At 37.9% G+C, this 14,803-nt stretch overlaps 1 protein-coding gene across 12 annotated transcripts in view; it reads left to right on the plus strand.

The window, feature by feature from the left end:
* The window catches only part of NUP98 (nucleoporin 98 and 96 precursor), a 104,597-nt gene that overhangs the window by 43,793 nt on the left and 46,001 nt on the right, over window positions 1-14,803 (plus strand). For all 12 annotated transcript variants that reach the window (XM_081239698.1, XM_081239693.1, XM_081239695.1 and 9 more), the window contains 2 exons: window positions 2,130-2,263; window positions 5,086-5,273. In XM_081239698.1, the coding sequence (XP_081095824.1) occupies window positions 2,130-2,263; window positions 5,086-5,273 (322 nt within the window). The remainder of the gene's footprint in view (window positions 1-2,129; window positions 2,264-5,085; window positions 5,274-14,803) is intronic.

The following is a 14,803-nucleotide window of genomic DNA, read 5'->3' on the forward strand; positions in this document are numbered from 1 at the left end:
AGTTCATTAAGAATATCCAGGGATGGGCCTCCCTGGTGGCGCAGTGGTTGAGAGTCCGCCTGCCGATGCAGGGGATACGGGTTCGTGCCCCGGTCTGGGAGGATCCCATATGCCGCGGAGCGGCTGGGCCCGTGAGCCATGGCCGCTGGGCCTGCGCATCCGGAGCCTGTGCTCCGCAACGGGAGAGGCCACAACAGTGAGAGGCCCGCATACCGCAAAAAAAGAAAAAAAAAAAAAAAAAAAAGGAATATCCAGGGATTTTTTAGTCTTATTGAATAGTCCACAGAACAACATTATGTTATTGGGTGGCTACTTTTCTGTATTTTTTTCTCACCAGTAGTCTTAAATTGGATTTAGGAACTTTCTGAATACAGATGCTTTACTATATGATCATTAAATTGACATCTCTGGGTTTCACAATCCTGAGCAAATTTGTACCCTCTCCTAAAATATCAACATACAGTGTTTTAGTATTTAGTGAATACATCCAGTTTTAAGAATGCTTAATTTGACTATGGTGGATCTACCTCTTTTCATTAATTTTATTTTAACTGTCTGTTTTGGGTTTGTTGTTGACGCTGCTATTGTCTCTCCACTCCCCCACCCCCCACTCTGCTCCATTGTATTAAATTTTTCAAAATTTTTTGTTTGTGGCACTTCTTTTCCATAGATTATCTTATATTTTGGCTTTAGCCTTATTTTAAATGTTTATAAAGGAAAACGTATTTTTATTTCTAAAGTAACTTGTGTGATTTGATTTTTTTTATCAGTATTTTTTTTTGAAATATTTATCTTCTGAAGAGGTTTCTTCATCAATCAGGGTACAGTGCAGATTTTTTTGTTGCTGTTTTCTTTTTACCGTGTACAGTTGTAGATCATTGTTCCTGTCTGATGACGTTTGTTCTTACACTTTTTTTTTTCTATTTCTTTATTTTCTTTCTTTCTTTATTTTTTTGGCTGTGTTGGGTCTTCGTTGCTGTGCACAGGCTTTCTCTGGTTGCAGCGAGCGGGGGCTACTCTTCTTTGCTGTGTGCGGGTTTCTCATTGCGGTGGCTTCTGTTGTTGCGGAGCACAGGCTCTAGGTGCGCAGGCTTCAGTAGTCGCAGCACACAGAGTCAGTAGTTGTGGCTTGCGGGCTCTAGAGTGCAGGCTCAGTAGTTGTGGCTCACGGGCTTAGTTGCTCCGCGGCATGTGGGATCTTCCCGGACCAGGGCTCAAACCCGTGTCCCTTGCATTGGCAGGCGGATTCTTAACCACTGTGCCACCAGGGAAGCCCTGTTCTTACACTTTGGAAGAAAATGGGGTGATCTTTTTTTCCTTTCAATTTTTACTTAAATGTAATATGAATATCAAATGCAAATAGTAAATAGAAGGATGCCTTAACAGCCATTTTCATTTTCATTTGCTACCCTCTTCCTCTATATTCTCAGTATACTTAATATTTTTTATTCTGGAATTTTTTACTTATTAAATTAAATCAAAGATACTTTGTTATTTCCATATTGTCATTTTTAACAACTACTTAATCCACCATGTTGATGAATCATGATTTTTACAACTGTTAATGTTGGACATAGGTTGTTTCCAAGTCTTGACCATTACAGATAATAATGGTGTTCAGTGAACACTTACAAATATGTCTTTATTTTCTTTCTAGTTTAATTAAGTCCTTGGGTTAGATTTTCATGATTAAAATTATTAGGTTATAAAATATAAAAACATTACTTGCTCTGTGTACTATCATATTGTTTGTTTTAGACATATTAAACCAATTTGCAGCATCTCTAAAAGTCAGACTGATCCCTTTTTATATAGCTATGCCATTGATAGATAATGAGTTAGATATAAAATTTCTTCAAGGTTGTTTAGGTTTACATTTCTTTGATTATTGGCAATAATGAACACCTAAGTAAAATTTTGTGTGTGTTGTCTCTTATGAAATGCTCCACATATCTTTGACCTTTTAGATTATTTGATTGTTGATTTCCTTCACAGTTTGCTCCCTTGCTCTCAACCAGTAATGCCACTGAGTGAGTCTGAACATTTTGAAGAGAATCTCAAGTTCTCTTGATTTAAGGCACTGGATCCTTGGACTGACATCTTGCTTTTTCTTTTCTTTTTTTAAAAAGCTTTGACAGATCCAAATGCTTCTGCTGCCCAGCAGGCTGTTCTCCAACAGCACATCAATAGTCTGACATACTCACCTTTTGGGGACTCTCCTCTCTTCCGGAATCCCATGTCAGACCCTAAGAAGAAAGAAGAGGTAAGTTTAAGGATGTTTCTATAAAATCTGTTCTCAGAGTAGGAGAAACTTAGGTGTAATTAAACTTCTAAGACACATTATTTATGCTTTTCACTAGGCCAGGGGATAAATTATTTTTATATCTGGAAGGCAGCATGACAGTGAAATAAGTGTTGAACTGGAAGTGAAGGCTGAGACTTTTCAACAGCCCTGATATGAGGCAGATATTATACTCATTTTATAGTTGAGCAAACTAAGGCTCACAGAGGCTGATTTCTCTAACATCATAATGTCTTAAGTTGCAAATCAAACTTTTTTTCTCCTGATTTCTACATAGCTTTGTCTTAATCTCTTAGGTTCTAGAAATGATCTTCTGCTCACTGTGTTGTGGCATTAAAAGTAGTCTTTGGTTGGTTTAATCCTGTTTTACCACTTACAGTCTGTGAGATATTGGGCATCTCCTTTTGCCTCTCTGAATGTGTTTCATCTGTAAAATGGGAATAGCAATTCTGTTCAGTGTTGAGAAATAGAGTAAGTTGCTCAGTATACAGAAATTATTATTTAGCCATTTATGTCTGACTAGTTACTGTGTTCAGCACTGAGGATACCTAATAAAAGTAAACAAGAATTTATTCTCTAAAAGCTTGCTATCCAGTGAGGAAGATCAGACCTATACATGCTTAAATTTACTCAGCTTTAGTATAATATATGCAGTAATAGAGAGATGAGCCTATCAACTGATGAATGGATAAACACAATGTTGTATGTCTATATAATGGAATATCATTCAGCCATAAAAAGGAATGAAGTAATGATACATGCTACAACATGGATGAATCTTGAAAACATGCTAAGTCAAAGAAGCCAAACGCAAAGGCCACATGATTCTATTTATATAAAATGTGTAGAATAGGCAAATCCATAGAGACAGAAAGTACATGCTTGCCAAGAGATAGAGGGGACTTCCCTGGCGGTCCAGTGGCTAAGACTCCACACTCCCAGTGCTGGGGGGCCCGGGTTTGATCCCTGGTCAGGGAACTAGATCCCACATGCCGCAGCTAAAGATTCCACATGATTCAACTAAAAAGGTCCCACATGCCACAACTAGGATCTGACACAGCCAAATAAATAAACAATAAAATAAATGAATGTTTAAAAAAGAGAGAGAGAGATAAAGAGAGGAATTGGGAGGCACAGTATTTCTTTTTGGAATTAGGGAAATGTTCTGGAATTTAGTGGTTGGTGGTTGTACAGCCTTGTAAATATACTAAAACTTAACTGAATTAAATGCATTAAAATGGTGAATTTTATGTTAGTGAATTTTATCTTAATAAAAATTTAAAAATATCACAGAGGGAAGAGCATAGATTCTTGGGTGAGTTTGATAAAGGTTTTCAGAAGAGGTAAGGTTTAACTTTTTTTGAGAACATATGTAGAAGTTGGTAGATCTAGGTCAAGACATTCCAAGCAAAGGCACAGAATTGTGAAAGATAACAAAAGAGATTTGGGAAGGTATGTTGATACTGAAGTGTAAACAGTCTGCATTGTGAAGAGAAGAATAAACTGTGATAGGTTTTATATTTTAGATATTATTGTTTCAAGTGGTTATATAATCCCATGTATACTGTTTAGGAAAACAAATGTATAACATCCTGAAGATGCTATGGAGACATAGTAAAGGTGCCATCAAAACCAACCTGAAGACTAATTAATTTAGTTGTATGTCTCCTCCACTAACTTGTAATACTCTCAAAAATCAGGGAGAGTAATTGTATTATTATTATTATTTTAAATTTCTTTCTTTCTTTTTCTTTTCTTTCTTTTCTTTCCTTCCTTCCTTCCTTCCTTTCTTTCCTTTCTTTCGTTTCTTTCATTTCTTTCTTCGTTGCTGCACACCAGCTTTCTGTAGTTGCAGCGAGTGGGGGCTACTCTTTGTTGTGTTGCGTGGTCTTCTCATTGCAGTGGCTTCTCTTGTTGCAAAGCATGGTCTCTAGGCACGTGGGCTTCAGTAGTTGTGGCATGTGGGCTCAGTAGTTGTGGCTTGCAGGCTCTAGAGCGCAGGCTCAGTAGTTGTGGCACACGGGCTTAGTTGCTCCGCGGCATGTGGTATCTTCCTGGGCCAGGGCTCGAACCCGTGTCCCCTGCATTGGCAGATGGATCCTTAACCGTTATGCCACCAGGGAAGTCCCAATTGTATTATTTTTATTCTTAGTGTTTGACTCATGGTAATTATCAGCGTTTATTAAATGGTGGATAAATGCAAGCTAATATCTATCCATTTTTTCATAGTGATGTAGATTGCAAAAAAGTTGAATATTTATGGCTGTGTCTCAGTTTTTCTTGAAGGATAAGATTTTTGGTTTAATTGAAAAATAATTAGGCTTAGAATTATTTTGGTATTATATTTTCTTAAAATTGAATGTAAATATTGTCTTTGTTTTAGAAAGCAAAACAACTGCAGGCTATTCTCTTTTGTAAGATGAAGAGAAATGCACAAGGTATATTAATATGTTAGTACATTTCGATTTACAATATACTTCAGATGCAGATACTTCAGATGCAGTATCTCAATTATATTTTGAAACAAGTCAGACAAACCCATTGAAATGGGGGCTGGGGAGATGAATGAAAATCAATTATAGAGAAATAAAGACAGTTACATTAGCATTCACACTTACATACAAAGTTGGGTGGGAAATCCTTGTGTTCTGGGAGCCAAGACTCCAAGAGAGATCTAGCAGGTGAATGGCAGAGATGAGGTGTGAACTCTGGTCTTCTGATTTTTAAGGCCAGTATCATATTTGAGTTAAACTAGAACTTCCCTTGATTTTTTTGTTTTTCAGAGATTGAAACCAACAAATCCAGCAGCCCAGAAGGCTCTCACGACACCTACGCATTATAAACTGACACCCCGCCCTGCTACCAGAGTCCGACCGAAGGCTTTACAAACAACAGGCACAGCCAAGTCACATCTCTTTGATGGGCTAGATGACGATGAACCATCCTTAGCCAATGGAGCATTCATGCCCAAGTGAGTTTCTGTTAAATTAGATGTAAAATATTAATATAAACTAAGTATAAAACTGTTTACTTAAATGTGCTACAAATGTTATATATACATTTTTTTTCTTAATGTGATAAATATAGAATATCACGAAGAAGAATAAAAATAACTCGATCACTCCGAGGGATAATCATAGTTAACATAACATGTTTTGGTTAACATCCTTCAAGTTTTGCATATATCATGTTATTTGGTTTTGTTTTTGATAAGCCTAGTGCTAGTGCTTACATTATTTTAAGCAGAAGACACTGTTTTCTTACAACTCAAATTGGCCAAACTAGTTAAGAAAAAATATATATACATATACACACATTTGTTTTCATTCCTATACATATAGGTATTAATAAAATAATAAGTAATTACATTGAAAATAAATTCAGGAAAGATGTAGAAGAGTTGTTGGTAAACATTGAAAATTATACTTAAAGTATGCAAACATGCCTTATTAGAGTGTTAATATATATACATGGGGGAAAAAAACTGAAGAAAAATACATACCAAACTGTCAACAGTAGTTAACTTCTGGAGATATAATTTCAGGGCATTTCATTTCTAAGTTGTTTATTTTTCTAGATGCATTGCTAAACACACACAGAGGCTTTTTTTAAATACCGAATACTTTTCTAATCAGAAAGGAAAGCTTTTTTTTTTTTTTTTTTAAAGCTTTGGGGGAAAAAGTAGGAATTCATCTCTTATAGTTCTTAGTCTATGAATGTTATGAAGTGTAAAAAATTATCACTCCTTTTTTTCTCTTAAAAGTATGGTGGGCAGCTGCTTCAGAAAAGATGGAAAGTCCGATTTTATGCATTTCTTTAGAACATCACTGGATTATTTTGAAGGCAGGGACTGCGTATTATTCATGTTTATGTCCCCAGCATTTAGCAAATTGTTCAGCTTAGAGTCACCCTTTTTAGTCCAGTCATCAGATCAACAACTTTCAGGGCAATTTCACCAGGTCTTAGGATCTACAAATATGATATACAAATAGAGAGGATTGGAGTGGGAAAGCACATGTTTTGCTGTTAATATGGTATCCCCTTCCTGGCTTCTACTTCTGTGGTGTTGCTCTCAACAGTCTTTACTTGATGTATCAGAAGTACACGGGTTACCTGTCACTTTTCCTTGATTTACTTTCCTGGAAATGTGGCTTCCAGGAACCCACCACTTTTTTAGTTTTGTTCCTACCTTACTGGTTGCTCCTTCTGTCTCCCTTGCTGGTTCCTCTTCTTCCTGGCCTCTTAAAATTGGAGTGCCCCTAGGCTCAGTTCTTGATCACATTATCTTTACTCACTCCCAAAGTGATTTAATTTAATTCAAGACTTTTTGATCATCTGTAGTCTAATTCTCAAACTTTTATCTCCAGCCTGGACCTCTCTCACAAACTCCAGACTCTTATATCCAATATCCAGCCTTACTCAGCATCTGCACTTGCATGTCTAATAGACATTTATTTCAAAATTAACATGTCCAGAACTGAACTGATCTTCCACCTTAAAGCTGTTCCACCCAAAGCCTTTCCTGTTGCAGATAATTGCGTTTCTATCACTCTAGTTGCTCAGGCCAAAAATTTTGGAATCGTCATTGACTTTTTTCATACATCCCACATCTAAGCCATCAGCAAATCTTTGTTCTACCTTTAAAAATTATCCAGAATCTGACCAATTCTTACCACCTTCACTGCTACTAATTACCTTGACCCAAGGCACCATCATCTCTTGACTGAATTACTGCAGTATCTGCTAACTGATCTTTTTGCTTTTACCTTTGTTCCTTTGCATTCTGTTCAGAATACAACTAACAGTGATTCCTTTGAAGTGTAAGTCAGACCATGTCACTGTCTGTCCAAAACTCAATTGTGGTTCGTACTTCACCCAGTAAAAGCTGAATTCCTTACAATGGCACAATGAGGCCCTATAAGATCTGACGTTCCATTACCTCTGTAAACACATCTACTACTGTCTTCACTGTCTAACTCCACTATAATCTCCTTGCTGCTGTTAGGACAAGAAAGGCATGCTATTGCCTTTGGACGTTGCTCCAATTGTTCCCTTTGCCTAAAACACTTCTCCCCATAAATCCTAATAGCTAACTGTCTTACTCTTTACGCAAATGTCACATCGGTGAATACTACTCTGGCCACCCTATTTTAAATTTTACCCGTCTTTTCTCTTGTCAGAACTCCCCATGTTCTTTTATTTATTTTTTTCTGCCAGTTATGCCAGCATCATTTGTTAAACAAACTGCACCTTTCCCAAGGGAATTTAAATGCGACCCTTGATGTATTAAGTCAGATTCTCTATTCAAGTTATATGCTTGTTCGTTTGCTTGTTTGTTTATTCTTTTTTTAAGTTTTAAATAACTTATTGAAATATAGTTGATTACAATGTTGTGGGGGTTTTTGTTATTTTGGCTGTGTTGGGTCTTCGTTGCTGTGCGTGGGCTTTCTCTAGTTGCGGCGTGCGGGGGCTACTCTTCGTTGTGGTGCGCGGGCTTCTCATTGCGGTGGCTTCTCTTGTTGTGGAGCACAGGTTCTAGGCACGTGGGCTTCAGTATTGTGGCTCGTGGGCTCAGTAGTTGTAGCTCGCAGGCTCTAGAGCACAGGCTGAGTAGTTGTGGCACACGGGCTTAGTTGCTGTGAACAAGACACATTCCTCTGTCACAAACTATGGGGGAAGAGAGATGTTGACAAAATAATCACAAGTGACAGGAGAAGTAGAGATTGCCACTGTAGGAGAGACAGAATGATGAAGGAAAGCTTCTCTGAAGATGTGTTGTTTAAACTGAGGAGGGATAGGGAGGACTGTCAGGCAGAGAGAGTATTTTGATATGTTTCTGGTTTTAAATACACATATATTTTTTTCAAGTGGATATAAATTTATTTTCCAGTTTTTTTTTCAATGTTTGTTTCAAACATGACTTGACTAATTGGTGTTCTGTCTTGTATTTATCAAGATAGTCTCTCCCCCCACCACACCATTTATATAAAATACTGGAAAGTGCAAGTTGTTTCCTGGACATGAGGGAGAGGTCTTGGAGGGATAGAAAGGAGAGATGACAAGGTGTATGAGGAGACTTCTGGGTATTTATGGCTATGTTGTTTTTCTTGATTGTGATGATGGTTTCACTGGCGTATACACATGTTGAAACTTATGGAATTGTACAATTTAATATGTGCTGTTTACTGTATGTCAATTCTGAACTAATAAATAAATGTAGCAAGGTTGTGGGAAACAAGTTCAATACAAGTTCAAACAAGTAACTCTTATTCCTATATTGCTATATTCCTGTAAGCCAAGTGAGGGCAGTGACGTAAATATGGCGAAATATACATGAATCTGTAACTTGTTTTTACTTATGAAACCTGGTGTTCAAAGTCACATAGTTTTGCTTTCACAAATTGTGCGACACTTTTCTGTTCTTTGGCTTCTTGTGTCTGTCCTTTGTACCTGTCTCACCTTGATATTTCTGATTCCAGTCCTCTTCACATTTGCCTCACACTGTTTTTATGTTTCATATTTACTTCCTTGATTTTTACTTGTACGTTCTTCATGTGAAACATTTGATTAAACCATCTTCTCTCCTCCCCCGCACCCCACCCCTGTTGCTGTGTTTCCATCCATTGCAGCTAATATTTTCTGTGATCACCAGGTTGTTCGCTCTTTGGCCAGAAGGAACCCTTTCATGTTGGCTCCTAAGCCCTCTCCATAGATCCTGATAACTTACTTTCTTTTAAACTTTTTCCGGGCTTCCCTGGTGGCGCAGTGGTTGAGAGTCCGCCTGCCGATGCAGGGGACACGGGTTCGAGCCCTGGTCTGGGAAGATCCCACATGCCACGGAGCAGTTAGGCCCGTGAGCCATGGCCTCTGAGTCTGCGCTTCTGGAGCCTGTGCTCCGCAACGGAAAAGGCCACAACAGTGAGAGGCCCACATACCACAAAAAAAAAACACTTTTTCCCCTAATTTATTTATTTATTTATTTATTTATTTATTTATTTTTGGCTGCGTTGGGTCTTCGTTTTTGCACGAGGGCTTTTTCTCTAGTTGCAGCAAGCGGGGGCCACTCTTCATCGCGGCGCACAGTCCTCTCACTATTGCGGCCTCTCTTGTTGCGGAGCACAGGCTCCAGACGCACAGGCTCAGTAGTTGTGGCGCATGGGCATAGTTGCTCCGCGGCATGTGGGATCCTCCCGGACCAGGGCTCAAACCTGCGTCCCCTGCATTAGCAGGCAGATTCTCAACCACTGCGCCACCAGGGAAGCCCAGCTTACTTTCTTTTAGAGTTCACCATGTAAAATTTTGTCCGGGACTTTTTTGCCTGCTGTGTTCCTGATTTAGATTGGCTTGGATGTTCCTGTCTTATAATTTCCTTATCCAGTTTTGGTATAAAAATTAGGCTGACCTCACAAATTGTATCATTCCCTCTATTCTCTGGAAGACTTTGTATAAGATAGGCCTTTTCCCCCCCCTTCCATTAGATGTTGGATACTGGTGAAGATACGAGTCTGAAGTGTTATTTGTAGTAAGGTGTTTTGTTTTAATTATTGACTTTAAAGTTATAGGACATCCGCTTTTTCATTCTTTTGAGTCACTTTTGACAAGTTATGTTCTTATAATATTAATTTCAGCTCATTAAAATTCCAAACTTACTGGCATAAAGTTGTTTAAAAATATCCTTACTGTCTTTTTCATTTTAGTAGAATCTGTGGGGATGTCTGTGTTTTCACTCCTGACATGTGGGTATTTTGTGCCTTCTCATTTTAGCAATGTGGTCAGGGATCTACCAGTTTTATTGACCACTTCAAAGAACTAACTTCTGGCATTATTGATGCTCTCGAGTCTGATTCCTCTTTCATTAATTTTTAATTTTATTTATCATTTTCACTAATATTTATTTTTAGTCCCTTCTCCCCTCTTTTTTTTAAAAATTTTTATTTATTTTATTTTTGGCTGCTTTGGGTCTTTGTTGCCTGCACGCAGGCTTTTCTCTAGTTGTGGCGAGCGGGGGCTACTCTTCGTTGTGCTGCGCAGGCTTCTCATTGCGGTGGTTTCTCTTGTTGTGGAGCATGGGCTCTAGGTGCGCGGGCTCAGTAGTTGTGGCTCGCCGGCTCTAGAACTCAGGCTCAGTAGTTGTGGTGCACAGGCTTAGTTGCTCCGCAAATGTAGGATCTTCATGGACCAGGGCTCCAACCCGTGTCCCCTGCATTGGCAGACGGATTCTTGACCACTGTGCCACCAGGGAGGTCCATTTCCCCCTCTTTTTATGGTATTTAATTTTCTGTCCTTTGTCTAAATGGATGCTTAGCTTTTATTTTCAACTTTCCTTCTTTTCAAATATTAATATATGCATTTAGAGATGTAAATTTTCCTTTTAGTTCAGCTCTATTTGTACTCTACAAGTTTTCATATGGAGTACTCTTAATGTTCAAAAAATAATTATATGATAAATGCTTTCTGATTTTCATGGGGATTTTTGAGCCTGGGGTTATTCAAGAATATAAATTCCTAACATGGAGATTTTTAAGTTATCTCTTTGTTACTGATTTCTAGCTTATGTGCAAAAGAAAAGAGTACTTCAGGTGATTTCAGTTTTTTGAAACTTGTGGCTTCCTTTAATAGTCCAACATATGGTTAGTTTGCATAAACATTCCATATGTATTTGAAAATAAGATTTATTCCATAATTGTTGGGTTTGGGGACATTAAATTAAACTAAGCTTGCTAATCATTTAGGTCTTCTACATACATAGTGATTTATTTGGTTTGGATATTTCAGTTACCTTATTTCCTTAACCTCCAAATCACAAAAACATATATGAACACATCTGCAGTTTTCCTAAATTTATATATTTTAATATTTAACAGCTTTTACAAATGTGTGCCTGAATTACTTGTGTTTTTTTACACTTACTAATTTTTATTGTAGTAAAATATACATAAAAATGGTTAAAATGGTAAAATTTATGTTACATACAATTACAGTTCAGTGGTGTTAGGTATATTTAAAATATTGTGTAGCTATCACCACCAGTATCTCCAGAACGTCATCATCCCAAACAGAAACTCTGTACCTGCCATGCGATAATTCCCTATTTTCTTCTTCCCCCAGAAGAAGAAACCTGTTAACCTTTTAACCTCTATATTACTTTCTGTCTGTAAGAATTTGCCTATTTTAGATACCTCATATACAGAGAATCATACAGAATTTATTCTCTTTCATTTCTGGATTATTTTACTTGGCATAATGTTTTATTTTATTTGTTTAAATTACTTTTATTGGAGTATAGTTGCTTTACAATGTTGTGTTAGTTTCTGCTGTACAGCAAAATGAATCAGCCATACATATACACATATCCCCTCCCTTTTGGACTTTCTTCCCATTCATGTCACCACAGTGCATTAAGTAGAGTTCCCTGTGCTATACAGTATGTTCTCATTAGTTGGCATAATATTTTAGAGGTTCATTAAGTTGTAGCATGTATCAGACCTTCATTTTTTTTTTCTTTTTTTTTTTTTGCGGTACGCGGGCCTCTCACTGTTGTGGCCTCTCCCGTTGTGGAGCACAGGCTCCAGATGCACAGGCTCAGCGGCCATGGCTCACAGGCCTAGCCGCTCCGTGGCATGTGGGATCTTCCCTGACCAGGGTATAAACCCGTGTCCCCTGCATCGGCAGGCAGATTCTCAACCACTGTGCCACCAGGGAAGCCCAGAACTTCATTTCTTTTTAAGGCTGAATAATATTCCACTGTATGGTTAACCCACATTTTGTTTATCCATTCCATCTATTGATGGACTTTTGGGTTGTTTCCACCTTTTAGCTATGTGAATACTGCTGCTATAAATGTTGGTGTACAAGTATCAGAGTCCCAGTTTCAATTCCTTTGAGTATATATCCAGGACTGGAATTGTTTGCTCATACATTGATTCTATACTTAACCTTTTAAAGAACTGACAAACTGTTCAGGCTACCTGAAAAAGAATTCAGAGTAATGATAGTAAAGATGATCCCAAAACCTTGGAAATGGAATGGAGAAAATACAAGAAATGTTTAACCAAGGACCTAGAAGAACTAAAGAGCAAACAAACCATGATGAACAACACAATAAATGAAATTTAAAATTCTCTAGAAGGAATCAATAGCAGAATAAATGAGGCAGAAGAACGGATAAGTGACCTGGAAGATAAAATAGTGGAAATAACTACCTCAGAGCAAAATAAAGAAAAACGAATGAAAAGAATTGAGGACAGTCTCAGAGACCTCCGGGACAACATTAAACACACCAACGTTCGAATTATAGGGGTCCCAGAAGAGGAAGAGAAAAAGAAAGGGACTGAGAAAATATTTGAAGAGATTATAGTTGAAAACTTCCCTAATATGGGAAAGGAAATAGTTAATCAAGTCCAGGAAGCGCAGAGTCCCATACAGGATAAATCCAAGGAGAAACACGCCAAGACACATATTCATCAAACTATCAAAAATTAAATACAAAGAAAACATGCTAAAAGCAGCAAGGGAAAAACAACAAATAACATACAAGGGAACTCCCATAAGGTTAACAGCTGATTTCTCAGCAGAAACTCTACAAGCCAGAAGGGAGTGGCGTGATATACTTAAAGTGATGAAAGGGAAAAACCCTACAACCAAGAATACTCTACCCAGCAAGAATCTCATTCAGACTTGATGGAGAAATTAAAACCTTTACAGACAAGTAAAAGCTAAGAGAATTCAGCACCACCAAACCAGCTTTACAACAAATGCTAAAGGAACTTCTCTAGGCAGGAAACACAAGAGAAGGAAAAGACCTACAATAACAAACCCAAAACAATTAAGAGGGGCTTCCCTGATGGCGCAGTGGTTGAGAGTCCGCCTGCTGATGCAGGGGACACGGGTTCATGCCCCGGTCCGGGAAGATCCCACATGCTGCGGAGCGGCTAGGCCCGTGAGCCGTGGCCGCTAAGCCTGTGCATCCGGAGCCTGTGCTCCGCAACGGGAGAGGCCACAACAGTGAGAGGCCCGTGTACCGCAAAAAAAAAAAAAAAAATTAAGAAAATGGTAATAGGAACATACATATCGATAACTACCTTAAGCGTAAATAGATTAAATACTCCAACCAAAAGGCATAGATTGGCTGAATGGATACAAAGACAAGACCTGTATATATGCTGTCTGCAAGAGACCCACTTCAGACCTAGGGACACATGCAGACTGAAAGTGAGAGGTGGAAAAAGATATTCCATGCAAATGGAAATCAAAAGAAAGCTGGAGTAGCAATTCTCATATCAGACGAAATAGTCTTTAAAATAAACACTATTACAAGAGACAAAGGACACTACATAATGATCAAGGGATTGATCCAAGAAGAAGATATAACATTTGTAAATATTTATGCACCCAACATAGAAGCACCTCAGTACATAAGGCAAATGCTTACAGCCATAAAAGGGGAAATCAACGGTAACACAATCATAGTAGGGGACTTTAACACCCCACTTTCACCAATGGACAGATCATCCAAAATGAAAATAAATAAGGAAGCACAAGCTTTAAATGATACATTAAACAAGATGGACTTAATTGATATTTATAGGTCATTCCATCCAAAAATAACAATATACTTTCTTCTCACGTGCTCATGGAACATTCTCCAGGATAGATCATATTGTGGGTCACAAATCAAGCCTTGGCAAATTTTCAAAAATTCAGATTGTATCAAGTATCTTTTCCAATCACAAACCGCTATGAGACTAGGTATCAATTACGGGAAATGATCTGTAAAAAATACAAACACATGGAGGCTAAACAATACAGTACTAAATAACCAAGAGATCACTGAAGAAATCAAAGGGGAAATCAAAAAATACCAAAAGACAATGAAAACACAATGATCCAAAACCTATGGGATGCAGCAAAAGCAGTTCTTAAGACGGAAGTTTATAGCAATACAGTCCTGCCTCAAGAAACAAGAAACATCTCAAACAATCCTGCTTCAAGAAATAAGAAACATCTCAAATAAACAACAGAACCTTATACCTAAAGCAATTAGAGAAAGAAGAACAAAAAACCCCAAAGTTAGCTGAAGGAAAGAAATCATTAAGATCAGATCAGAAATAAATGAAAAAGAAATGAAGGAAATGATAGCAAAGATGAGTAAAACTAAAAGCTGGTTCTTTGAGAAGATAAACAAAATTGATAAACCATTAGCCAGACTCATCAAGAAAAAAACGGAGAAGACTCAAATCAGTAGAATTAGAAATGAAGGAGAAATAACAACTAACACTGCAGAAATACAAAGCATCATGAGAGATTACTACAAGCAATTATATGCCAATAAAATGGACAACCTGGAAGAAATGGACACATTCTTAGAAAAGCACAACCTTTGGAGCCTGAACCAGGAAGAGAGAGAAAATATAAACAAACCAATGACAAGCACTGAAATTGAGACTGTGATAAAAATCTTCCAGCAAACAAAAACCCAGGACCAGATGGCTTCACAGACGA

Source organism: Mesoplodon bidens, assembly GCF_964165515.1.
Source record: "Mesoplodon bidens genome assembly, chromosome: 7".
Classification (NCBI taxonomy): domain Eukaryota; kingdom Metazoa; phylum Chordata; class Mammalia; order Artiodactyla; family Ziphiidae; genus Mesoplodon; species Mesoplodon bidens.